Source organism: Haemaphysalis longicornis, unplaced genomic scaffold (genome assembly GCF_048455015.1).
Source record: "Haemaphysalis longicornis isolate Haplotype H1 unplaced genomic scaffold, Haemaphysalis longicornis Haplotype H1 scaffold_5, whole genome shotgun sequence".
NCBI lineage: Eukaryota > Metazoa > Arthropoda > Arachnida > Ixodida > Ixodidae > Haemaphysalis > Haemaphysalis longicornis.
In genome coordinates this window covers 11837261-11864608 of record NW_027526385.1, presented here as the reverse complement: position 1 = coordinate 11864608, position 27348 = coordinate 11837261, and the positions used below count along the sequence as shown (strand labels likewise).

Here is a 27348-nt window from a genome sequence, read left to right as displayed (position 1 = left end):
CCAGAACAAATCGCGACGAAGACAGGTGGTTGGTTTTGTTACGCACGTGGCAAGTGCGCATTTAGATAATCTATTTCTTCTTATGAGAAACTCGTAGATGCCGTGCTTACACAGTTATCACCGTCTTCCACGATGCGCCACGCTTCAAACAATTCACGGCTGGCTTGGTCCTTTATTTCTTTATTGATTTCGTGTTCCCCATCCTCAAAACAGCGCAATATCAGTGTCTTCTCGAAACGTGAAACACCGTGTGGAACGCACAGGTAGCGGCGGTAATGCTCAGTTAAGTGGCCACCCGCACGGAGTGCTTGAACAGCTGTGGGGTGCTCTAGGAGCCCGTCATTAATGCACCTACCTGCCTACCATATATAGCACTTTCCACAGGATAGAGACACTTCGTATACAACACCTTGTTTGCAACCAACAAACTGCGTGGCATGCCTGCTAGCCCAGCGGTTGCCCTATTTCTCGCCGTTCACGTTCGTGCTAGTTTTTCTGGGGTGGAAAACACAACGTTGGTTTGTTTGTTTTTGGTGCCGACGTTGTGTTTTCGCCACTACCACAAATGTGCTCTGCTGTGAACGGCGAGAAAAAAGGGAACCGCTGTGCTAAGAGGTATGCCACGCAGTTTGTTGGTTGCAAAGAAAGTGTTGTATACAAAGTGCCTCTATCCTGTGGAAAATGCTATACATGGCAGACAGGTAGGGGCATTAATGACGGGCTCCGAGAGCACCGTACAACTGTCCAAGCACTCGCTGCGGGTGGCCACTTAACTGAGCATTACCGCCGCTGCGTTCCACACGGTGTTCCACGTTTCGAGAAGACACTGATATTGCGTTGTTTTGAGGATCAAGCCAGCCGTGAATTGTTTGAAGCGTGGTACATCATGAAAGCCGGTGATAAGTGTGTAAGCACGGCATCTGTGAGTTTCTCAAAAAAGAAATATATTATCTAAATTCGCGTTTGCAACGTGCGTAACAAAATGAACCACTTGTCTTCGTCGCGATTTTTTCTTTCTTGTTGCTCTGGCCATGATCACGCATGCGCCGTTCCTGTATATCTTCTCATGTGTGCGGTAAAAATTTCAGTTGACGTCCAGAGCTAGCCCTGTGTGGCCTCTTCTTTGCTGTCCCGTTTATACCACGCTACTTAACCATGTTTCACGTTGCCCGTTGGAGCATTTTGTCTGGGGAAAAAAGAGCATATTTGGAGAAGAACTGTGAATTGGCAAGTTGGTGCTGGTTCACTGTACTCTATATCCCCTCGAGGCCTTAACCAAGGCAGGAATGGGAAGAGGACACCGCCTACTTCACAGGGTCTCCTGATTCCCCATCCCCACGCAGGATCATGCAATAAAGTCTTTCTCTCTCTCTCTCTCTCTATAAGCGCCAAGAGGACAGACGAAGAAAGAGAAGAGCACAGAGACAAAACTATAAAGTTCAATGCGCCCCGAACCACATCGTCGCAAGAGTAGCCTTCCTGGCTACGACAGCGACGCAACCGCCCGGTGGTGTTTCAGGGTGCTGTCTCTTTTTAGATGCGAAGCATCTCATGCTTGGGGCTGTGTCCCTCCCTCCCTCATTGTCGTTGTCGTTGTCCGCCGTCCACACACTACTGCGCATGCGCGTCTCTTCAGCCCCGTCAGCGTTTTGGCTAACGTCAGCACGGTCCACTATAAAAAGAAATAGTTAGACGGCGCCCGGTTTCGATCCCACGACTCTCTGGCCCCAACGGGAGGTACGTGGCGCTCTTCCTTTTTTTTTCTTTATTACCTTTTTTTCGCACACAATACACGTCACGGATAGATGAAAAACCGTCGGCCGGACTTCGGCTGACGGAAAAACTTAAAATAAACATCAAACGTACACAGTTCTTCCAGTACAGGTAGCCATACCATATCGGGAGTCTGCAACTTGCGCACTTTATACAGCAAACTAATACTCTGTGTAAAGTATTTGCTCACAGTGAGGGCGTACGGGTCAGCGTAGCGCACCGCCATCCTCGACCTCCAAATGGCATGCATTCCTAGAGCCATGATGAGGTCATACGGCACACTGTTGTCACTAGCTACGCAAAGAAATCGTATGCCTTGGGGTGAAACGGGCAGATCTATCTTTAAGGCCCTTTGCAACACATCCCAAAAAAAGATGGCGTCCCAGCACTCCGCAAAGACATGCTCAACAGTTTCTGGCTTGTTGCGCAAAGTGCACGTTGTAGGACCAGCGACAAGCAAGCCTTTCTCCTGCATCCACGTCTTAACGGGAAGTGTACCGGTGTGTAGTTTAAAGAAAAATGTTTTCACGGCTGCTGGGATGGCCATCTTTTTAACACGAGATAACACGTCCTGGCCAGGAACAGATCTATACACTGATCGGTAAAGTGGCACACGTAACAACACATCTTTTAAGTCTTTAGTAAATGCCTTTCTTGACACAGTTGCTAATTACTCCAGTGAAAACCGTACTGCAAGAAACCTGAAAGAGCCTACAACCTCCTTCAACGTGGCGCTCTTCCCACTGCGCTACAAACCGAGACGGGAGCATGTGCTACGAACGCGCCTTATGTCCTTTACTCATTCAAACTACGTCAAGAAGCTACTGATACAACGAAGGCACGCGAAGCTGAACGTCAACGGAAACGATGAACTGAAAACTAATGGGAACTTGAGTCGACCCCATGGCTGCTTCGCATACCACTCAGGGTTCCCCTACGGGAAGATGGTGTAATTTTTTTTTTCAGGGTCCCGCACGTGTCGCCATTGCTGCGCCGGTTGACTACATAGGCTTCGTATTTCAACATACCCCGCGTGCCCCAACACCCCCGCACACCGGACGCTCACACGAAAACCTCAATGTGCGAGATTTCCGCCTTCATCGAGGACCTCATCGCACTCACAGCCATGTACGACAGCTCGCCGGCTAACTATAGCCCGGCCTTGAACCTACCGTTCCGGACTCGCCGTCCTGTACGACTTGAAGATGACTACCAGGCCCTTCTGAGATTCCACCGCTGGACCAGGCACCTCGTACAGCCTACAAGGCAGCGTTTTTTTCTCTCTCCACTACCTCGTTCATATCTGTCTTCTCCTCCTCAGACGGCTAACAACAGGATTCAACCCTTTTCTCTCTGCAATAAAAAACACCTACTACTACTATACGGCCACTACTATTACTCGTCCGCGCTGGCGAGGCGGCGCGTGGTTACGAAGCGTTTGCGGAGATGAGGCAAGACTGCTGAGACAGCGACACGTCAACGCACACATCATCAAACGTCACGCAGGTGGGTTTCGCATCGCCGGTGCGAGTGAATATTGTACCAAAAAACTAATTAAACACTCGAGCGTGGCTCTGACAGGCATGGTCTTTCGGTAACGGAGGCATTCCTGCCAGATTTCCCGAATTGTCCGGTAGGCTACTGAATTTTGATGGTTTGGTACGATTGTACGAACGAAACAAAAATCTCCCGAATATGCACCTGTGTTTGGCCAAACCTTTCTCTCATCCTGGCCACATTGCGCCGGAGCTACCTAACAATCCAATCCAATCCTATACCAATCGACATCGTTATCAGCGACGAGCTTAAAAAGCATAGTCAAGCCGGCCATGCGCGCACGTTGAACTGGTGAATGCTGAATGCGGAGGCAGTTCAGCACATAAAAGAAAAATTGCACCTAGTTCCGAGCACCCATGTCTGACACAACCCTCAGTAGCCTTTTTTGCACGAAGTGTCGCAGGAGCGAACATTGCCACGCTCAGTGCTGCCACTGCTACTGATTTATCAGTAGATCTGCTGTTTTTGTTCAATTTCTGCTGATTTAGTGATAAGAGTGCAAAATCTACTGATTTTGTTGCTTTCTGCAGATCAGGTTAACAAAAGCTACTACTATGTTGAGCCCCAGTTCGAGTAAATAAATCGGGGCGTCGCCATTTTTCCGAGAACCTGTTCTGATTGGCTTTCAGGGTCGTCGAGAACTGAAAGCCGACCTTAAAAATTGGTTCCAATCCACGCTGTGAAGGTGGTTGGAAAGCAAAGCTTTAAACGACACCCACAGCAATTTCCCATGCGACGTCAGTTGAATTTACACACGTGGCTCTACAAAGAGTGAAACCAGAGATTCTGCCAGCCGTTACCTGGAAATCGCAGGGGCGGAGTCCCGACCGTAGCAGCAACGTCGGCCACGGCCGGGCTACAGCGGCGGACGCTGTAGCCCGGCCGTGAGGCGGGGCAAAGAAAACGGAGAGGAGCGTCTTTCGAAGGGTGAGGCAACGGAACCTAGCCATCCTGATGTGCTAGCTTGGGGCTACACCACCGCGCCACACAAGCGCAGACACCAAAACGATTAGGCATGTGAGCTTAGAGATTCCCATTCCGATTTAAACTAGTTATATATAGTTTAGTAATTAAGTTTGAGAATTGCGAGAAAGCTGAGGGAACTTTTATAATCGGTTTTTATCAGAACCAGTTGCTCCTTTCCCCTTTTGTAATACCTCTTAAAACACAACCGAAGGTAGCGTTTTTCTAGCAGCCAGATGCATGTCTGTATGTGGTTTGTACATTTTGTTTTTCCGCCCAGCAAACCAATCCTTAACGTATGTTTAGCGTACGACCACTTAATTCCTTCGGGTGTGGGTTACCCTGGAGGTGCTGTCGAACAAGTTAGTCAAGCCGTGATAAGGCAGCGCGCAATGGACGCGAAGCTGCGCCAAAACAGGCTCAAAACAACCGTCGCTAAAGCAGACGACAAAGACGTACCGCCGCCGCCGGCGAGCAGGCACTTCCGCGCGAGGAACGCTGGGTAAATTATCCGTGTCTACAGTGTGCTCCGTGAATGAAACCCTCCTCCCACCGTCGCCACCTCCGCCGCGTTGGGAGTTTGTTGCCCGCACACCACGAAAGAACCGTCGGCTTGTAGAGCTAGAAAGCTTTGCTTTAAAAATGTAGTTTCCGATACGACTTCATTGCGGACCCCTCAAAATTCAGTAGGAAAGAAGCAAATGCGTGTTTTATTGAGCAACGTAATTAATATAAGTGTGTAAGTGTCAGTTTAATGAAGCTCACCGGAATTTACCTAATAAAAGCCGACGACAGTACCCGCAGTACACGGATCAGCTGCTTGCGACGCAGACGTGCACAAAGCATATAGTACCCGAAAAGAAATAAAAGAAGAGAACCATAGTTGCGCGGGCACGAATTGTCCAACGAGCGTTAAAAAAGAAGTTTGAAATGGAAAGTTGCTCTTTATTACTTGTTTTGAATAGTAAAATCTGCTGATTTCTGCTTAATTTTGAGCCAAATTTTAATGATTTCTGCTGATTTTTCAAGCAAAAATCTACTACTACTTTTTTCCCTGCCTGTGGCAGCACTGGCCACGCTCGGCAGTACTCCCAAAACTTCGTGAAAATGGCGGCGTGAGCCACGTCGAAGATTTAGCAGCTGACCGGTGGTGTAACTTGTTAGTAGTTTGGACGAAATAGTTCAGTTTCTGTTCTGTTGTGAGAAATTAAAATTGTATGTAAATTATTCCATTCTGTTGCTTGTAATATTCCTATTCCTCACCCCTCCCCAAGTCAGAACTCGCTAATGCTATCCCGGCAAACTTGGCAGGTATGCAGAGGTCTTCAGGTGCGTTGTAAACACAGCGTGACAGACGGGACAGTGAAGAAATGAAAGGAACTGACAGCTGTTACTCCTGTTCTATTTCATTCTCCCTTAGTCGTGCTTATTTCTTCCGTAAATACGCTCTAAACCATCGCCTACAGCGCCCTATTGCCGAATAGGAGCCAAAATACAACCCCGAGTGTAACAATTACGGTGAATTTAAGCTGGGCCTGCCATAGGGCTTCCCAAAGTTTAGTTACCTTTGCTTCACTTTTAATGCTTTTAGCTGTGAGCGGCTTCTTTCCTGCGTGGACCCTGCAAGAAGCAAACGCGTTTTGAATGCTCCGAGATACTTACCTTGTTTTCCCGTTTGTGCACTACCCCTCGTATACATGTTCACGCCTGAATGAATTATAGTGCAATTAGGCCTGTCGCGCTCCTTGGAAAAACAAACCAGCAATCACATGAAACAGTAGCAAGCATCTTTACCGCCTTTTTCACCTTCTACCCAGCTTTCAGGCCGGTGGCCCAAGTTTAATGCAACAAATTCTTGACGTGTTAAATGACAGATTCCTCCAATTTCCGGGTTCAGAGAAAGAAACGTTCTTTTTTTTCTTCTTGTACCGAGAATCAACCCTGTGCATCAACCAGAAAAAAAAATTGAAAAAGAGCTGCCTTCGATTCACCACGCCCCTGTTTGCAGTGAAGCATTTATTACAGAGGGTTTCCGAATCGACTGGCGGATGGCGAGAAGGCGCTGTAGCCTTTCGCCTTTCTTAGCCGTCAAAAAATACCCATATGAGAAATGTACCTCCGCTAACACCGCTATATTAGCGGCGCCTTGGAGACCACTGGCGTCCCCTGCCGGGACAAAGAATCACTAGCGTGTCCTTCGCTCCTCGCGTGCGTTCGCTACCTGCTACGTGGCGGGCGAGTCGCGCGGTTAAAAACGACCGAGAGCGGTACGAAGTGGAACGGATTTGCAGGCGCTGTAGCTCGTCGTCATGACGATGCAAATTGTGTTGGCATTTCCGTGACATTCTACTAAGCGAAACAAAGAAAAAATGCAAAGGAAGCGAATAAATCCATAAATGCGTGTACACAAGAGTCTATCGACTGTCGCCTTGCGGAACGGGCTTCTCACGCTATCCGCTTCGATCGGGAGCTATAGCAACAGATCGGTGCGTATAAACTACACATAAAAGGGCTTAAGACAGCCCCTAATCGACCCCCACAACGAGGGCCGGGGAAAAACTAAGGCGAGGGATGTTAGAGCGCGGAGGGACCCTCTCTCCTCCTGTTGCGCCGTTCTAATGGCAGACGACAAATGGTGCGCTCTTTGAACGGCTGCGTCGCGAAAGTTTGCGAAGAAGCATCCGTCCTCTCATGTTTCTACTGCTTGGGCATACTGGAGGCTTGAACCCCGCAAGAGCACCACCGCTGAATGAGGTACGCTATACAAGGAAACGTGGACTTGTGCTAGAAACGGGAGGGCACCTGCTTATGGGACAAGTAACAAAAGCCTGACCAGGGCTAGTTGGTTGAACATACTGAATAATTTGTCTGTTTCTACGTGTTTCTTCTGGTCCCCGTTGTTTAGCGCCTCAAATTATTCAGTATTATGGGACAAGAAGAGAGCGGAGTGGGTCAGGGAACAAACGCGTGTTAAAGACGTATTGGTAGAAATTAAGAAGAAGGAATGGACGTGGGCAGGGCATGTAATGCGAAGGCAAGATAACCGTTGGTCATTAAGGGTAACAGAGTGAATCCCTCGAGAAGGCAAGCGTGGCAGGGGGCGGCGGAAAGTTAGATGGGCAGATGAGATCAAGAAGTTTGCGGAGGAAAATTAGTTGCAGTTAGCACAGTGCCGGGATAATTGTAGATTTATGGGAGAGGCCTTTGGCCTGCAGCGGGCGTAGATAGGCTGATGATGATGACGATGACCTGCTTATGGTACTGTCTAACCTTAAGTTTGCGGTTCAGCGCTTTGAGCCTACACCTGGGCGATGGTACGCCCCATAAGGTCGGCTACCCAGAGACGTCTTTTGCACGTGTTTTCGACTTGCCAAGGCTCGACTTAAGCCATTTCTCGTGAGAATTTGCAGAAAAAATAAGAAGTTTTTTGATCAGGCACGTGTCTTTTTTTTTTTCATTATAGGTACTGTGGTTACTTGGCTATTGGGGAATGGATCATTAGAGGATTACGAAAGGCGTCCTATTAAATATACCACTCTTTCCGGCCGCTCTGTCGTTTCAAACACTTCTGTACAATACGAACTGCGATCGCTGTTACCTGACGGACTGAACAAATGTTTTAAGAATAATTACTCCGTGTTATAGGTCTTGGGGAATTAAAGTCGCCATTCGATGCCGCAAGTAATTTTGTGAGAAGATTAAATACTGAAAATCAAAAATACTGACTGTCTGGCGGTGCTTCGGCAAAAAATGAATAATCAGGCTTTGATGGCAACTGATGCGATTTTACAAAATGGCGACCATATTTTTTCGTTGCCAACGTGGGTGATATATTGCAATTCGTTTCTTGTAACTCCAGCTTTTTAACAACAATTGTTTTTCACTTTATTTTCGGCTGATACAACGCTGGTGGGAGCGAAATTTCGAGTAATTACAGACCGCAAAAACCATCACGCCATGTTCATTTCAACAAGTGATCGGTACTTTTCCTTTATTAGCAAGTGAAAAAATCCTGTCGGGCCGGCAAATTAATTGAGACACTGTCCTTCCGATCGTGATGCTCAGATAACATGACAAAGCAGGATGGAGGCAATACGCGAAAGCGGAAAGCACGGCAGTAGCTTACCTCTGGGTTGTAGCATTCATCGGATTTCACCCCACGCGCATTGAAAACGCTGTAAACGGCACATTATTATTTGAACTGTACCGACAGTGTTTGTTGAGATCGTAAGATCAGTTTTCATATTGCAAGTGGTTAGTTGGTCAATTCTTTCTTACACGGAAAAGTGATCTAGACACTTTTCGTCTATAACTAACACACTTACACTCGTGGAAAAAAAAACACAAAAACACCGTTTTAAAGGGACACTGAAGTGAATTTGTCAAGCTCCCGTTTTTGCTTGCACTGCGTAGACTGACTCAAATTACCACAGTTTTCATCGTTTACCCGCCTGATAAGTCGGTAATTATTTTATAAAGCCGGAAAGAAGAAAAACTACCACGCGCGGTCTGCAGCGGCCGCACCAACTAAGCTGTGACGTTAGGAGGAGGGGGCACCGTGATTGGACGATGCCCAAGGTTAGCAATCAAACAAGTTTCGGTTTCAGTTCTGAAAACAACATGCTTGACATCCGACGTTATCATTGGATGGGCATTCTCGATATCTCAATAATCGTCATACCCCGATTCTGCCATGTTGTCGGCTGTAAAATACCTAAGATAAGCCTCCCAGGGCGGCTTGGAATCGTAGCAATCACTAGCCGAGGCCTACGCAGTGGATGAACGCCCTCCACGTCACCGCATACGCTCAAATGCCATGCGCTTTTCCCCCATATTTGGAGCTTGCCTCACTCATGCCTGTATCGTAAGAAACGTGCTCGCACCAGGCCAAGGGTCTGCTGATTCTGGCCTGTGCCCATGTGCACTGCCCGCAAGCAGTCGTGCGTTCTGCGAACTCGCTAGTGGAGCAGTGAATGTTACGGCCCAAAAATTCTGAACTCAGTATAGAAACATCGGCCGAAAAGGAAAAAATCAACTTACAAAAGAAACAAAGTACCCTTGCGGGATTCGAACTTGTGACATGCAAAATAGCATACCTAGCGCTCCAGACCACGCGGCCACGTGCCAGCGCTGCCGGCGATGAAAATATAAGGTATATAATGTATAACAACTTTACACTTGTTTAGTTTTAGCATTTCAAGCAGCTTAGGTAACTACTTGTTGTTGACTATTTGCTCGTGCAGTAAGATTCCCCCAAATTTACACAATATATCACGTCTAGCAATCGCATTTCTTAAACGGAAAAGCGTTCGCAGATGAGGCGGAGGCCAGGATGGTGACAAACCCGCACACTCCGCCAAAAAGGCTTACGTGGCGGCAGAAAAAAGATGAGGCGAACAATACTGTAACGGCGAAATTTGGTTAACACCTGCCTCTACGGTAGCATGATGATCGCAGTGAAGAAGTAGAGACGTTATTGATTGATTGAAGGGTTTAACGCGCCGACGCAACAGAGGCGAAGAGGCGCGCTGTAGTGGAGGGCTCCTGATTAATTTTGACCACCTGGGGATCTTTAACGTGCGCCGAAATCTCGAACACACGGGCGTTTTTGCTTTTCGCCTCCATCAGAAAAGCGGCTGCCGTGGCCGGGAATCGAATCCGCGACCTCATGCTCAGCAGCACAACGCCTTAGCCACTGAGCCACCGCGGCGGGTAGAAACAGAGACGTCGAAGAAAGGGTTAAGATTAGCTAGTTTACTTTACTGGTGACATTGGTTGATGTTTAACACATACAGATTTGAAAGAGTCCACTCGTTACACCAAATGGGGAAAAGAGTCAATAGAATCGGAGTACTTAGAGGGACATGGCTGACTGGATCGCGGTCTCCCGGCGAAAGGGGCCGGCGGCGGGCGGCAGAGTTTCTGAAGTGAGTCCTGGTGCAGGCGGCCCGCTGCCCTCTGCCCTCCTCCGGTACCGTGAACCCGGCAGAGAGGGTTTATATTCGTTCCATGTGGACTCGCGGGAAAAAAGCGCATTCTGGCCCCACTTTCTGCAGCCAATCGGGCAGACGCTTGTAAACTCCATTCGGCCATGTTCCCGCCAAAGTGAGGACAATTCACACACTGACACAAGGTTTGAACTCGAAAACGCGCGCTTGGAGAATTATGGGTGTAAATAAAGTAGTTCAGCGAAAATACACTAAACAGTGGGAAAGACGGCAAGGTCGTCTGAGCTACACCGAAGACCCGGAGCCCGAAAGCGACCAGCGCACACGCCACGGGGGGGTATGGAACGCCGCGGCCGCGCCGAAACCCAAGCTGGGCCGATGGTCTCCCTCAACAGCTGCGTCCTCCGGTCGGTCAGCGCGCACGCCGCATGCCTTTCTTAGAAAAAACAGGGCTTGGCGACCGAATAAGGATGCTACAAAATAGAAAAAGCAAACTGAACGGGGGCTTCGCGACAATACGATGGGGTGAAGCGATCTATTTACATTATGTGCACAGCGGCCACAACAGAGCTTGCGCAAGGTGCGCGCCAGGCACTTGCCCACCGGAGTCCCGTAACAATATGAACCAGACAACACACAAATAGCACGATTTCTTTCCTAATAGATCAAATTGACGCGCGGCTTAGTTACAAAAACAAGTGGGCAAACATGGCTTTCCAAATATACCAATAGCGCGCAATTCTTTGGCCTGCACGAAAAGTATTTTTCAATTTCGCGTGTTCTTGTTCATATTTTTCTGTTCGCATTTCGTTTGTTTATGACTGTACATCCAAGTATTACAGACGTCGTAACCACGATGTAGAAGACGCCTAGGGCCTGCAGACAGTACTGCAAGATTACGCGCACAAGCACATCATGATGACGACGGCGTAAGCTGGGATGCAAGACCTGAAGATAAAGGCGACACTCCTGATCAGCTTGGTAACAAGATATCGAAGAAAATCTGAAAAATGGCGACGCCTTCGGGGGCTCCGCTCTGGTTGGTGAAGCGATTCGGGCTCAGCTTGACTCGGGTTATCTAGAAAGTACCGTCGGTCAGGAATTTCGCTCAAAGTACCCCAGGTTCTTTCTCCCCTTGGATGGCAATTTAAAGTGCATGTAACGTCATCCTATCGGAGTTTGTGTCGACGGCTATGAAGAGGTGCGGCAGTTGGTTGCATGTGGATAGGATCTGCCGGCGGAGCAGGCGCCAGCCAGCTCATCCTGCTTCGCGAAGTTCCTGCTATGCAACACAAGCTTGGTCAATAGTTCGCAGCTTTCCTTGTCATTTTATGAAAATGCCATTTATAGCCTGGTGGCAGGGTGTAAAAAATCGTGTGCCGCCCCGTTTAATGACGACGGTGGTTAAACGCGAAGCTTTCTAATGAGGGGTTTCTTAATTGCCGTCTGAGTTCGAACTTGCACTCGCATCTCGTAGAGCTTTGACTTTGACTCGCGCGCAGTTTGTGCTTTTGATCGCAGCGGCTTTGAATTTGTTCCTTTGACATTTGATTTCTCACGAAAAAAAGCTTATCGTTCAATTACAAAGAGGGGAACAGCGCAACACAGACGAAACACACAAAGAAAGTGACACCACGAGTGCTGACTTACAAATTTATTTATTTTTATTTTTCGGCATGTCACATATATACGCTGACAGTCAAAAAATGCAAGAAAGCAGAAATAACATGAATGCTGGTGATAACCCAGGCAATCGTCACACCACACCAACGCCATGTGCCACAAAGCGTTCAACAAACGTCGTCGTTAAACGGAAGTGTACGTACACATGACTTTTCTGTCTAATTTTGCGCGATCATGCACCCCTCTCCAAATCTAAACTGCTTCTACCGTGTCAGAATGGGGCAATTGGATAGAGCCTTCATAATGCGAGCGGCCCAGGTTTGATTCCCACCACGGGAAAATATTTTTTTTCGTTCACTTTACACGCGATCACCACCATCGTGAGAGGAAGTTGGCTTTCCTGCAGTGCGCTTTCGACTCGGCATACACCATCAGTTAGACATAGAAAGCATCGCTTTAATATACGATGGCACCAGGGACGTGTGACTACCAACGGCCACAGAAACAAACTCTGAAAGTGCACTTCAAAGAGCTGTGGCGTCCACCAATCAACCTGCCATGACGACGGACCTGAATAGAACCTAAGCCTGCTTCCTCCACCCTGTATGAACTACATGAACACATATTTTTTTTTTAGGTTTCCAAAATGATTTATTCAGACACAATTTCCCGGGTGAGTGGACTAAAGGCAGATGGACTCTGCCTGACTAAGGTCCATTCACCCGCACATAAGCATTGCTAACAGCGGTAGCAGCGAACATAAAAAGTACACAATGCAAGAAAAACAACATCAATAGCAAAGAACTAACATAAAGAACAATTCAGCCAAGCAAGTATACATAAATGCAAAACAGTAATCATACCGCCGGTACAACATCAGCAGAGTTCATTCCATAGTACGGGAAAGAAGATACTGTTTGACATCACGTTCGAAGGCATGTATCGAACGAGATTCGTGGACCATTTTCGGAATATCAGGATGTTTGTTCAAGAAACACGGTATTAAATGACCAAATGTTTGGGTCCCATAATTTGTCCTAATCATTGGGGTTTTGTATAGTTCGTGCCTAAATGTATAATACATGTTGGGTGGTTGATACTGCCTATGAAAGGCGGGTTCATCGCGCTTGATTTCGTTGAAAATGCGTATTAAGAGCTTGAATTCAAACAGCTGCGTAATTTTTACCAATTTTAGTTCAGAGAACGCCGGTGCGGTATGTTCCAAGTAATGAAGATTTTCAATACATCGAACAGCTCGTTTTTGTAGTACTGTTATTCGTTTCATGTTCGCTGTAGTCGTGGTGCCCCACACTAACAAGCAGTAGTGCAAGTGAGATTGCACCAGTGCGTAATACAGTTGTCGTAATATAGTTTTAGGAACCAGATGTCTAATTTTGTATAACATTCCTATTGATCTTGACACGTTTGCATGTAGCTTATCTATATGTGGCGTCCAGCTCAGGCTTTCTTCGAAAACAACTCCAAGGAATTTGTATGTATAGACACGTTCTATAACACAATTTTGAAAATGTATTTGGATTTCGGTATCATCCGGTTTATTTCTAGGCTTGAACACTACGTATTTTGTTTTCGCAACATTTAGCTGCAGTTGATTCACCTGTAACCACGTTGTCAAGTCACCTAACCAGGTGTTAACAGCCGTATTAATACTGCTCAACTGCCTCCCAGAGAAAAATACACTGGTATCGTCGGCATACAAGATGATATCTGGTGTTCGTGGTATGTGTACAATGTCGTTAATATAAATAATAAACAATAATGGCCCTAGAATTAATCCTTGGGGAACTCCGTACGTGATTGTTTTTAAAGAAGATCGATAACCATTGATAAGAGTGTATTGTAAGCGACCGGTTAAATAACTTCTAAGCAGCTTCAAAGCTACGCCCCTAATTCCGTAATAAGGCCATTTTTGAAACAGCACATCATGTTTAATCGAATCAAACGCCTTTCTAAAATCTAGAAATAAACCCAGAGTGAACTGTTGTGTTTCAAAATTATTAATTAATTTATCTTTTATGTTCAGTAAAGCCATCTCTGATTGATTGTGGGGTTTAAAGGAGCCATGAAGAGAAAACACAAGTTTGGTTCATTCAAAAGATTGTCTCGTTAGAATCATACTGACACCACTTTTAACCTAAACTTCGCTCAAATAAGCTACATAATTAGGAAAAACGGGAATGGTCGTGCGACCCACCACCTCATTTCCCGCAACAGAACCTATGTCGTCACATGAGCTAAGCTCTGCGATTGGCGGAGGCTGGCAGAAGCAGACGCAAATTAGGTAGAACTTACAAACTAGACGAACGAGCGATTTGCGCTTAAATTTAGGGCACATTCTTTACAAAGCAATAAGAATGATGGGACAAACAGTGGAAGTTACGGAAGCACATGTAAACATAGAAGTACTGATGCGTTCTGCTGTTCGTACAGCGCACAGCATGCTTGGTTTCGCTGCACAGCACTACGGGGCTTGGGGTTGTCTCAGACGACACTGGCCGATTGACGCAAGCAACGGTGTCTTACGTGACCCCATTTGTCGAGCGAGCACTGTTTCAGGGAACGAATATTTTCTCCCAGAACAAAAACAAGCCAGGTTTAAATGCGGGCAAAAACAAACCAAACGCTTGCCACGGTATGGTGGCGCCATCTAGGTTACGGAACGTAAAGAAACGCGGGAACAAACCAACACCGCTGTACAGGGTGGAGACAACCTTTGAACGGTCCCGTGCCGCCGCAATTGGGCCAACGGGCTCAACGCGTTATTCTTTTCGTTTCCCACGAGACCTAGCAACGCGAAACAGACAATATGATTCAAACTTTTTCAGTAAACCGCGTTGCGGCGATAATTTTAGCGCGGTTTTGACACAATGACTTGCTTCGGCGGCGAGCGAGCAACTGAAAATGGCGGCGCCAGCGTATACGTGTCTCTACCCTGTACGGCGGATGCGTGAACGAAGGTACTCTAGGCTGCAGAGCGGTCGGTTTCAGTGATGTCACTTGGGACCACGAAAACGCAGGATTGAGCGGGAAAATCAAAATTTTAACCTAAACTGTTTAATTTCTCAGTGAATAAAGCACCGTTTGTATCCGGACAAGCGCTGGGGGCACTATAAAACACGAAATCTTTCGAATAAAACCAACTTGCATTTTCTCTTCATGGCTCCTTTAACGCGCCGACGCAACGCTGGCGATGAGGCGCGCCGTAGTGGAGGGCTCCGGATTAATTTTGACCACGTGGGGATCTTTATCGTGCGCCGAAATCTCGTACACACGGGCGTTTTTGCTTTTCGCCTCCATCAGAAAAGCGGCCGCCGCGGCCGGGAATCGAACCCGCGACCTCGTGCTCAGCAGCGCAACGCCTTAGCCACTGAGCCACCGTGGCGGGTAGTAAAGCCATCTCAGTGGATTTACCTTCGCGGAAACCGTATTGTTCTTTAACGATATCTTGAGATAAGTTCAGAAATGTATTTAGGCGTGTTTTAAAAAGATGCTCAACTACTTTTGAAAATAAAGGAAGGACGGAAATGGGGCGGTAGTTGCCGATGATGTTCAAAGGACCACCTTTATGAATGACGACTACTCTTGCTTTTTTTCATGCTCTCCGGAAATATGCCGGTTTCAAACACGGCCAGAGGATAACTCAGGAGATCAGCTACGGCAATAATGGGTGTGGCTTTAATGTCATCGTACCCGGCTGCAGTATTCTTGTCTAACGTTCTAAGAAAATTATATATTTCCAATTCAGTACTAGGTGTTAAAAAGATGGAGTGAGAAGCTTCGGACGGGATGTATTGCCTACAATCAAGACATGACTTGTTAGACGAGGGTGCTGCGCCCGCATCAAGAAAATACTTGTTGAATTTTTCAGCTAAACATTCCCGACTATATTCTACATTGTCTATCACAAGGCTATCTGAGATAGAATTCTTTGATGCACAAACTAAATTTCTTATTGTATTCCATATTTTACTCGGATGGTTCGAAATTGACTCAAACTTCTTTTTAAAAAAGTCTAATTTTGCTTTCTTTAGGTCCGAGTTTAACTTATTTCTCATGCGCTTGTACTGACTTAAAATATCGACGTCGCGAGAACGAATGAATTCGTCATACAATTTGTCGCGAGTTTTAATTCTGCTGTATAACTGTCGGGTGACCCAGGGTTTCCTTGATTTTTTGTATTTCTTTACTTCTTTCAAAGGAAATGCTCGCTCATAACTATATTGAACCTTACGCAGGAAGATGTCATACGATATACTCGGATTTGTTTCGTTATAAACATCCTCCCAACTTGTGGATTCCATAAAGGATCTAAAATTATTCAAGGAGTTTTCGCTGATTATTCGATGGAATGCCGAGTGCTTTTGGGAATACTTCATTTTCTGTTTAGAAATGGGAACAAAACAAAATATGGGCAAATGGTCACTAAGGCCGAATGTCAAAGTACCGGAAACTACATCATTTACATCATGGCTAGTGATACATAGATCAATAAGGGTTTCACTATTCGTCGTTATGCTGGTTGGGGAGTGAATGACATTCCTACAGGAAAATAATTCAAGAACATCATAGAAACCTTGGTGTTGTGCATTAGGTGAAAGTACATCAATATTGAAATCTCCGACTAAGACAACTGGCAATTTCAATGAGCAGGCATATTCAAAAATACCATGCAAATACGACACAAGTTTTGTTACCTCACCGGATGGCGGACGATAAACAGAAGCCACCAGTGTGTTCACACACTTCACAGCGATTGACTCATAATCTTTACAGACATATGAAAACTCGGATAACACATCATATTGCAAGTTATCTTTTGGGTAAAGGGAAGTACCACCTCCTTTCTTATGTGACCGGAAAACACCCTCTGTTTTATACCCGACAAGCGCCACTACGTCTTGTTCGCACGAAAACCACGTTTCAGTAAAAGCTAAAACGTCAAATTTGTGGTTAAGGGATTGCAAGGCAGCATCAATTTCAAACAGTTTATTTTTCATACTTCTGATGTTTACGTGAAAGGTCGACATAGTATTACTCGAACTTAAGGAGGAAGTGCAAACAAGATTGTTAAACAACTCTTCATTGTAGAAATCAATTGGATGACGCACTGCCATCAAAGAAAAAAAAAGAAAAACGACAAAGCACAGTCGTTAGCACACGGTGCCGTTTCAGCAGATCTTATCAAGGTCAGCTTCGCATTCAACTCGAATGACCGGCTCGCCGTCTGCTCTGCGCACTAGCAGCTTTCCGTTTCTTTGCCAGGCATACTCGTAACCCATCTCGGCGGCTTTAGCTTTCATCATCCACAACAGCTTTTTTGTTTGTGGGGTTAGATTATCAAGAAAGTACACTTCAGAATTGTTAGCTTTCAACTGGCCTCTTTTTTTCCATCCAGTTGTGACGCATTTTACGGGACACAAAGCGGACAAGTATAGCAGGAATTTTCCCGGGTTTCGCAGGCAGCCGGTGAAGGCCATCAATGTCTGTTTCCTTCACTTCTGGCAATTCAAGTTTACCTGCCAACTCATGTAGTGTACTCAGCAAACTTTCGTTTGCGGCTTGCGGGATACCATGAATTTCCAAATTCTGGCGCCGCATGTACTGCTCAAGATTATTGACTTGCCGTTGCAGGCTTTGCACCACCTGACCAGAGCTGTTTGCTTCAATCTTCTGTACCTTCTTTTTTAAGGTGTCAATATCATGTGACTGTCGTAGCATTTCCTTCAGCACGTCATCGTACTGGTCCGAGAGATGCTGAACCGAATGCTCCATTTTTTCGACCGTCCGCTTCACAAGAATTATGTCATCGACTTTGCTCTTAATCTCCGGTATTTCTGCCAGTCTTTTGTTAATTTCGGTCAACACAGACTCGAATGCAGTTTCTTGTTCCTGCTTTCGCCTGTTAGAAGCTTCGGCCCCTCGAGCTGCTGTTACGTTGCAGGTTTGGCACTTCCAGTTCTTTTTGGCGGTATTGGCCTTAAAGGCCGTCTTCGTTATGCCCGAACATGTACCGAAATGATAGGAATAATTACATTCCGAGCAAGTTGGACATGCTTTTTTGTCAGAGATGGGTTCATTACAGGTCAAACACGGGTCACTGTCACTCATTTCGGGCATACACAGCAATCACAGTCAGGCTTTAGCAACAAGAGCAACAGCAGCGGTGGTGGCGGCAATGACAGACAGTAAGGACAGATATCAAACTACAACCAACCTGCAATTGGCGATAGAAGTGTTACTTGCAGGCCACTGTGCTTGTCACCACCGCCGCTGAGCAAATGCTCAGCGGCGGTGGTGGCAAGGTCAGCCTTGCGTCATACAAGGTCAGCCTTGCGTCACCCCCTTTGTGACCCTTGTGCAGTGTACCTACAGGTACACTGAACGAGGGTCATAAATCGTTCAATGCCGCTATAGCGGCATTGAACGGTACATTTGGAACTGTCCCGAACACTACCTAGAGTGGGGGAAGTTATTCGGTGATCTCCGGAGGCTATGGAAGTGCCACATGTAACACTTTTTTTCCTAAAACCTACTGATTTTTACGGAGGGGCGTGTCTCGTCTCCTGCTGGGCTTTTCCGGTCCACAGGACTAAGTTAAGCGAGTGGTGACTTTCCTTGTCTCTTGTACGATATGTTGTCGCTTAGGCGGAGCAGTTAGCGGCAGTTTTATGAAAGACCAACTTCGTCTCAGCAAACGCGTGCTACTAACATTATAGGCTGAAGCTATAGTGGTGATGCCTTTGAGCCAAAAGTCGAAGTGATTGCGTTGAAGACTGCTGTTTGGATACTACTCGACGCAGCAGGAAGCGCTATGCCTGTAGGCCACGGTACGTTTTCTCAAAGGCTCATGAATGTTCATACTGAAAAACAACCAGCGCTAGAAAGACAAGTACAAGAAAGGGTGCAAACACAGCGCTTCTTTCTCGTTCTTGTCTTTCCAGCGCTGGTTATTTTCCAGAACTCGTACCAACAACTTGCCATCTTGGTTCATGAACGTTGTTTGCCCAGTAATCTTCGAAATGGCAAGCGTTTTACAGTGCTGCCATTCACCAAGCGTTGTCGTTTCAGCTAGCCAGGTCTCACGCTCTGCTGAGCGGTCGATAGACACAAACAACCATCGACATTGCCGTCTTCACCAATGCACGATATTGCGTCAGAAGCTAACCGTAGGCGCTTATAAGGACCACCATTGTCTTTGCCGACGCGCGAAGATCACTAGCCATAACCATCATCGTCATTGCTGACGTTGTCAAGCATGAGATATGCAAGAGGAAGAACGTAAGACTTAGCCGTCCCCGATAGTCATCGTCACTGCCGTTGTCACCGTCGGTGACGCGTCCACAGTCAGTACCCAAATTCACTGGACACCTGCAAAGCAGTGATCACCGTTGCCGTAATCTATTTCATCGGCGAAGGAGTCTGGCCAAGAGGCTAAATATAAACAATCATAATTGCGGACGCTATCTGTGCGTTGCTTGGCCCGTGTTGCAACAAAGAATTTATGTTGCCCCGTTGATGGAGGTTTGGCACCGTCTGTTTCAACCTAATACAAAGCCCACAACTGTGCTAAAGTACATCTTTCGTGATCGTCTGCAATTTTTAACGCTGATAGCAGACATTACAAGCTCACGCTTCAGGCGTCTGCAATATCTAATTCAGTCGGGATTCGTTCTACTGACGGCCACTTACCTAGGCTCTTGTAAAGGCTCAAAAACTTCCTTTCCTCCGCAAATATGCAAAAACTACTGAAGGAAAGACAACTGGCACTAAAATCTATTTAGCCTGTCGAGACTGTTCGATGTGTCGGACAATATGAATTCGAATGCCATTTACCATCCACTTTGCATCTCTTTCATTCATTGTTCTCAGCGCGCCTTTGACCAAAAAGAAACCAGCAACGCAAGATGACACTTCCTTTGCGTTCATGTGCAGCCATTGGGAATGCTGTCGCGGCGGACGTGTCAGGGTCCCCGAGCTTCCACCGACGAGGACGATGTCACCCGGTACGTGGGCCCGTCGCCGTGGCGCTTCGGCAGCGTCGTCTTTCTCGGCTTCTTCCTCAAGCTGTCAGGCATCCTGTTCGTGCTCGTCGGCTTCAACTCCGCCGCTCCAGGCCTCCGGCTCCTGGGGTTCGTCCTCATTCCCGTCGGCATCGTCGTCTTCAGCGCCGGCGTCCTGTGGGCCGCAATGGAGAGCTGGCGCTACCGCGCGGCCATCATGGCCATCCACGCGCTGGACCCGCTGGCAGCGTCCGGCGTATTTCTGCACGGTGCCTCGGTTAGATCTGTGTCGGTGGGCGTGTCGCCTCCTGCCAGGATTAACGTGCACTCGGCGCCGCCGGTCGATCCGGACGGCCCCATGGCGGGACTGGAACCGGTGCATTTTAGCAAGTACCCCGTCGCACTCCCGGTGTACACCCCGGCTTCAGTGTCCTGACCCCGAAGACAGCATCGGGTGCCGGTCGTCGTCCCTCCAAACGCGGTGTGCACGGGCTGAGCTCAAGAAAAGAGGCGCTCTGTGAACTGTTCAAGAAACCAAGAAAGGCCATCACATTGACGTTTCCTATTTCAATCTCCCAAGCATGAACTACGTCCTCGTTTCTTTGGAACACATGTTCCTGGTAGGGTATGCATTGACTTGGTGCTGCACTGCCCCCTAGCCGATAAAAATGGTCCTTCCAAGCGAATTGAGGATGAAATGATGTGTGAACCTTAGCAACAGTTCACGTATTGTTGTAAAGCCTGTGCAAAATACACGATCTCTGGGTTTACTCCAGTATAGCGGTCCACTGCAAACAGGTTAAACTATGCACTGGTGTGAACACATTATTAGCAGATGGTACCGCGGTTTGAGGTATTAGAGGGGTGAACCTGTACTATAGAAGCGCCAATTCGTCTGCTCAATGTTGTATGAAATGTAGTCTTGTAAGTTGGATCATGCACTGTTCTTTCTCGCATTGTGTTTCTTCTTTGACTCGATTGTATGACCAACTCTACGCCATGAAAGAGCTATCAAACAAACGTGGATGTATACCATCGATGTGCCCACTTGTGCTGCGCTCGTAACTTTTACCGGCCCTGTTACAGTGCCTGCTAAAGTGACATGGAAATTCTACAGAGTTGTCTGAATGCGTAGCGCCACATGCTTTTACAGCAGGCTACCCAGATAGGGTTCAGTATTTGTTACAGCGATGCTGTTAGTCTGCTGGTCGGGTTCTTTCTTGTCGTCCGTGTGCGAGCAAAAATCCATACATTGTTACATACTCATAGAGCAGCACATTCCCACAGTGAATATCGGGACAAACTCTGACGTTAGGCCTAATGTTACACTTTAGGCTTAACGACGGCAACACGTTCTCACAGCTTGACTTACTACCATGAGTTTGACTTTTCTTGGCATGTCGTTAAGCTCAACGTAATGGCTGCCAAACATCAAGCCTAACAAGGGATATAGCCCATAACGCCGAGGTGTATTAGCCAATGCTTTCCCCGGAATCTTCCGTTTTATGGGAGTCCCAAAACTCACACTCACACAATGGGACGAACATATAACTTGTTGCATATCCACGCTTTTTCTGGAGCCTGAGATCAATGTCACCAACTGTGTGTAAACACAAGTTACTGAATGCTGATGTTCCCTGAATGCATCACCCCTGAAAAATCCAAAGCACTTTGCGCGCCTGAGACAAGAGACAAGCCAATGGTTATTGTCCGCGACTTCGAAGTTTGTATGGCCAAGCACGACAAGAAGGATTGGCTGTTGGTTTTGTCTTGGTCATCTTTTGACTCGTATGCTACAACGACCGCAATCCAACACTCACACAATACAACGACCGTGTTTGGATTTGGGCATTTGCGACCAGCGATTGCCACTACCATCACTCAAAAGCAATGAAGCACTGAACATGCCCGTCGGCAAGTCTGGTGGCAAACAACCTCGCTGGACACCCACTTCGCAAAGCTGGGAAGGCGCATCACGTGCTTTTTGTTTTCTTGATCAATTTCATACATCCGGCTGAAACTGCCTGAGATAATGGTGTTTCTTCTCTCAAGCAAGGTTCGTTACCTTCTGCGTCGTCTCAGACGGATAACTCAATCTTCGAACGGAACTTGATTGTGGTTTTTACCTTTGTGGTGCTGCAGCGAGGGAGGAACAAAATGGCAAGGTGCAGAGCGTCGTGCTTCCTCACTTTTTCTAGTACCTTGTCACGCAAGAATGTTGTGGAACTGAGCTATCGCGTGGAAAAGCAAAGTTCAGAAGTGCTGTTTCAGTGCGGCCCGTTCTGTCCACTCTATTTGTGACACCTGGATTCTTGCGATAGCGCTGATTGGACAGACTGCGAAACACCCAGAGTGTTAAAGTCAGCTTGCCGAACCAATCACGCCTGAAGGTAGGAGGAATCCGTTTTGTGGTCTGTAATGGCCAGAATTACCAGTTGGCGGATTCCTTCATTTATTTATCCAACAGAAGCATTGTTAAGCATTGTTGCAACCGAGCCGTCGTTCTGTCGAGAGATGGCAACGTGGTAGCGAGTTTAACAAGCTTCTTGCGTGCTAGTTGCATCAGTGCGGACAACGGTGCGCCAGAGGTAAACTTACAAACGAGGACAATAACCCAACATGTTAAAAATAAACAAGGTTGCGACGGAAATTGCAACATAAGACAGCATAACACACCACTCCACCGGACATTTTGTACACGACACCAAGGTGCAGACGACCTTCGACCCGCCAGTTGTCCCTGTCTCGTGTCGGCAGCAGTTCGATCGTCTCCTCAACGTCACCTCCCTTCGGGACGACGCGCAGGCAAGCGATACATAATATTAGCTGATTTCCAAAAGGATACAAACCGTGAGAAGCGGACATACTAGTAGAAATTAATAAGAAGTGGACGTGCGCAGGGCACTTAATGCGAAGGCAAGATGACCGTTGGTCGTTAAGGGTAACAGAGTGGATCCCTAGAGAAGGCAAGCGTGGCAGGGGGCGGCAGAAAGTTAGGTGGGCAGATGCGATCAAGAAGTTTGCGGGGATAAATTGGTGGTCGCAGTTAGCACAGGACCGGGATAATTGGAGATTAATGGGAGAGGCCTTTGCCCAGCAGAGGGCGTAGATAGGCTGATGATGATGATGATGATGTTTTTGATGTTGTTGTTTATGATGATGATGATGATTATGATGATGATGTTGTTGTTGGTGGTGGTGGTGGTGGTGGTGACGACGACGAACCGTGTTCCCACGCTACCGACCATAGCCCAAGGTAATAGCTCATCCCTCACTAAGAGAATCATACCTACCAGCGGATTTGCGGAGCTGTTTTCTACGGAATGCGTTAATTTTGTCGTTCGGGCTTGCAATCGTACGCAAGCTTTAGAGCGTCGTCTGTTAGCGGACGAACTTCGCTCGACATAGCCTGAAGAGGCCGCCTGAAAAACGCGGGGTGAACTCTTGTAACATCGGAGGATCCGTCCGCAATACAAACTGCTCCCACAGCATTTGTAACATTCTTGGGGCGGGAGACGGTGGATTAGCGTAAAGTATTGACGCTTGCTTGCGTCATATCGAAAGTGCCTATTGCATGTTTCACGTCAGTGTGGTCAAGCGCTTTACGTTTATTTTAGTGTTTGGTTTGTTATATGGTTCGGCTGCCAAGATCAAATAAAACGTTTTGTTCTTGTTGTCTTTTTTCGCAGTTGTTGTTTGCTAAAGTATGACTCAACTAGTATGTGCTAATGCACTGTAGTTTTTGGCAGTTTTTCATGCAGATTTTTGCTGTGTAATCTGCGCAGGGCGTGCCTTGGTGCGTGCATAGTGTTCACCTGTACTGAACAGGACCATTCACCCCTTCCTCCCCAGGACTTTATTTGCTACAAAGAACTGGAGGAAGGCGAATACACGCATGAGGTGCTGACTGTTCCGACCATCATGTACAAGTGGAATTAAAAGAAATAGGAACAATAGAGCGCACAGCCTCCGACGCATGCCGCACCGTCTGGCTGCACTGTCAGTAAACTGCGCGCATGCGCACTTCTTCGAGAGCGTCTGAGGGTGTGACGTACTGTTAGCGGAAATGCTTGCTAAAGAAGCGACGCCGGTGATTTATTTTGAGGTGCCTTTTTATGCGCTGTCGCCACTGAGTATCCTGTTATCTACTACGTTCGTGAGCAAAGGGTACAGCAGGCTGATTGCAGCTGGCATGATGATCCTGCTAGGTGGCGACGCAGCGGGAAGAGGCCTCTCAAAATAAACGACCGGAGTCGCTTCTTGATCAAGCATTTCCCCTAACAGTACGCCACACACTCAAACGCTCTCGAAGAAGTGCGCATACGCGCAGTTTACTGACAATACAGCCAGACGGTGCGGCATGCGTCGGAGGCTGTGCGCTCCGTTGTTCGCATCTCTTTTAATCCCCCTGTGCGCTGTCCACGCATACAGCTGTGTTGTTTCAAGTTTTAGTGTGCGCTTTAATTGCAGCGATTACATCTGCACGATGCGCTTTGAGGCCAACTGCGAAAGATTACGCAGTCGCCACAATCACTCTTTCCCGCAAGATTGTCCAAGTTTCGCCACTTCGCATAGTGTTTTCTTCCAGAAACCTGAGAGAAGAGATAAGGCAGAGGCGCCCTCATTTTCATTGGGAACGATGCTCCCGTATAATCTTAGCCGAAATTTCCTGTTCTCTTTACGAACTTTCATGGTCGGCGTCAATTCTTTATTGTCACAGTACGTACGACGTTGAAAAGGGCGAAATAACTGAGCCTTGGGGGGTACCCTTCGCTGATGTGTTAAACTTGTCAGAGATGAGAGGGCCGAGACGGGGGGTCACTGCGTTGTCTGTGAGGAAACGTAGGCGCAGGCTCCACATTTTAGGGCGTGTGATCTGACTAAAACGGCCGTATGGGTGGTGTAAGGTCCACTTATGAGGCCAGTGGCCAGGCGTGCAGGCTGCGCGTGAGGACTCGCCACTCTGTCCGGCGACGTAGCACTGCCAACACTGCAGAGCAGTCGACGCCAATTTGTCACGGCACGCACGGGAGACAGATTGTCTGGCCGACCGAATCCCACGGGGATAATCCCCCATTGAAAACGCAGACGGCGCCCCCGGGTTCCGAGAATCGTCGGTGTGGTGCGCCGGGGAGGTGCGTCGCGCGAGCCTCCATTGTTAAATGGGCCCTGAAAGGCGTTTTGAGCACACTAAATTGACTAGCGCAGTCGTTAGATTGGGTCGTCAACATCATCTGTGCCAAGTATTACTCTTTTACGCGCAGCGGAAAGCTCACACTTTTGTTGCAAAGTTGGTCGCTTTTTTCTCACCCTTTCCTTCGTGTTTTTGGACGCCGCCATCTTCACATGTCTACATCATCGATTCCCAGATGTTCGTCATGAGCTAGACATCCTGCTATTGGGCGGCTTTTTCACGCACTTCCGGCAAAGAAAAGAGATGAGTCGTCTGCTCAGCGTCGGCTCGCCGGCTGATCTGCCAGCGGAGTGCCGGAGTGCTTGGACATTTTACGACAAACGAAACAAGTGTAAACAAACGCTTAACCGTTTGTATTGAATGCGACAGGGCCATAACACGACATGAATATTCTCTTACTTGAGTACGTTCCATAAAGAAAGCGTTGAAGCCCCGTGGCACTTCTTTCTTGCAATCGCAGAGAACGCCCTGAGCCGAATGCCCGGGTTTGACGCATACATTTTATTCAACTTCCAAACAATCCAGAGATGCGTTTGGAACGAACACAACGTCACAACATGCGTTGCAAGTCCGAACCGCGATTGACAGACGATGGGTTGCCTCCTCCTGCCCCTCGTAAATTCGGCACTCACCTCGCGCGCGGTTTGCGGGGACGAACAGCAAGTCACTTAACTCCGGCGCACAAGCCGAGATGGCTTTTAGCCACGCACACTGCACATACCCCATGCGAGGTTGAGTCGTACGCCGCTTGAGAAAGATAATCCAGACCATGGGAAGCACTATCCACCCGCAGAAGCACAACGCATTTCATCGAGAAACAAAGGCGTCCAGAACACACACACCATCGCCTCCTGTAATGCCAAACGCATCTCGCACTTCCAAATGGGAGTGAGTAGTATGCCTGCAGTGCCCATATGCCGCGAGGTGGGGCCCCAAGCTGAACCGGGATCACGCAACGGTAACTGACTTCTAGAGCGGTTTGTGCCTTGTTGCCAGGGCAACCGATGTTTGATATTGTCAAAGAAATGGTGCTCGCTCCAGCGCGAGGAAGCTCAGAGCCGTGGCGGAGCATGTTTTGCCAACGTTGCCGCTCTCCATCACGCGTCGCCCCAAGCTGAACTGGCGTTTTGTGCACGGGTTCTGTATCGGTTCAAAATGTCTTTTTCACATGTCGCCGGCAGGAATTACCACCGCCACAAAATAAGACCCGGCACCAGCGGGGCCACATCTGATACGGCGCTTTTTGGATAAACAGTGCGCTGTGCATCCAAGGGAGCGAGCGCAGGATCCTCCCCGTGCGGCTGCGAGTTCGCCGCCGATAAAAAGTCGCGTGCCGCCGATAGCAAAGTTCTGGAGCAACGTACACCGCGAAAGGGCAAGGCCAGGCCGCCGCACACATGGGGCCAGATTTTTCGTTCGCTTTTCCAGCCTTGAGCGGAGTGCGGAATTCATAGTGTCAACAAAGCTTGCCCGTAGCAGACGGCTGTGGGAGCAGCGCAATAGCGGAAGTACGTCACCGCCGGGGAGCGCAGCATCATGGGAGGGAAGGCTGGCTCGCCGTCAACAGCGGAGAGTAAGTTGAAAGGAGGAGGAAACGCGGCGCGACGATAATGCGCGTTTTTTGATTTACGATTTCTCAGCTAATACTCATCGCTTCAACAAAATTCTTGCGGGAGGAGATTGCTAATACATTGCTTTATTTGGTTACATGCACATCCACGCATCGGCGGAAGGTATTTCAGGACCCCTTTAACGCGCTCCGGTCGGCATAGTGCACTGTCGCCGCCTTTCGCCCTCACCCCGCGGGGTCGCGCGCGCTTGCTCGTCCGCGAGCGGGCCGTTGATCCAAAGGTGGCGCCTCATTGAATATTCCGTAGCGCGCTGAGTGACCGCTGTCTACGTGAATTTGGGCACTCCCTTACGCGTGTACGAATGCTACAGGGGCGTTCCCGAGAGAGCGTGAGCTCGAGGTGTTATAAGGCCGAGCTTGGCCGTTACAAATTGTTCTTGTCTGAGCGCTGACCTAGGCAGTTCCTGGCGGGACAAGGAGTCTCGACCGTTAAAGCTAGGTTGGGATTTGTGAGCCCCCTGGGCTAGAGGTTAAGATCGCGTCGGAAGTTTAGGGTACAGCGCCGTACCGGGCAACTAGGCGGATCTTGCGGCGAGACGGAGTCTCGGCCGTCGTTTCTCGAGCGGTTTGTGTACGCTCCGAGGATAGGAGAGTTAGACGAAGTTCAGAAGCTCGGGTGATTTTTGCGCACTTGGAGCT

The 27348-nt window shown here is 48.0% G+C and overlaps 1 protein-coding gene across 1 annotated transcript; it reads left to right on the top strand.

The window, feature by feature from the left end:
* The first annotated feature begins 6671 nt into the window (after positions 1-6671).
* Positions 6672-23472, top strand: LOC144139047 (uncharacterized). Its single transcript, XM_077671538.1, has 2 exons — positions 6672-7047; positions 19818-23472. Exons 1-2 carry the CDS (start codon positions 6985-6987, stop codon positions 20319-20321), a joined length of 567 nt encoding a protein of 188 aa, XP_077527664.1. The 5' UTR covers positions 6672-6984; the 3' UTR covers positions 20322-23472.
* The last annotated feature ends 3876 nt before the right edge of the window (positions 23473-27348 follow it).

What these genes read in the sequence shown, in the direction of transcription:
- LOC144139047 (XM_077671538.1), top strand. Translation starts at nt 6,985, where the DNA reads ATGTTTCTACTGCTTGGGCATACTGGAGGCTTGAACCCCGCAAGAGCA. An exon ending in GAGCACCACCGCTGAATGAG is followed by an intron (nt 7,048 to 19,817) that starts GTACGCTATACA and finishes GTTCATGTGCAG; the next exon opens with CCATTGGGAATGCTGTCGCG.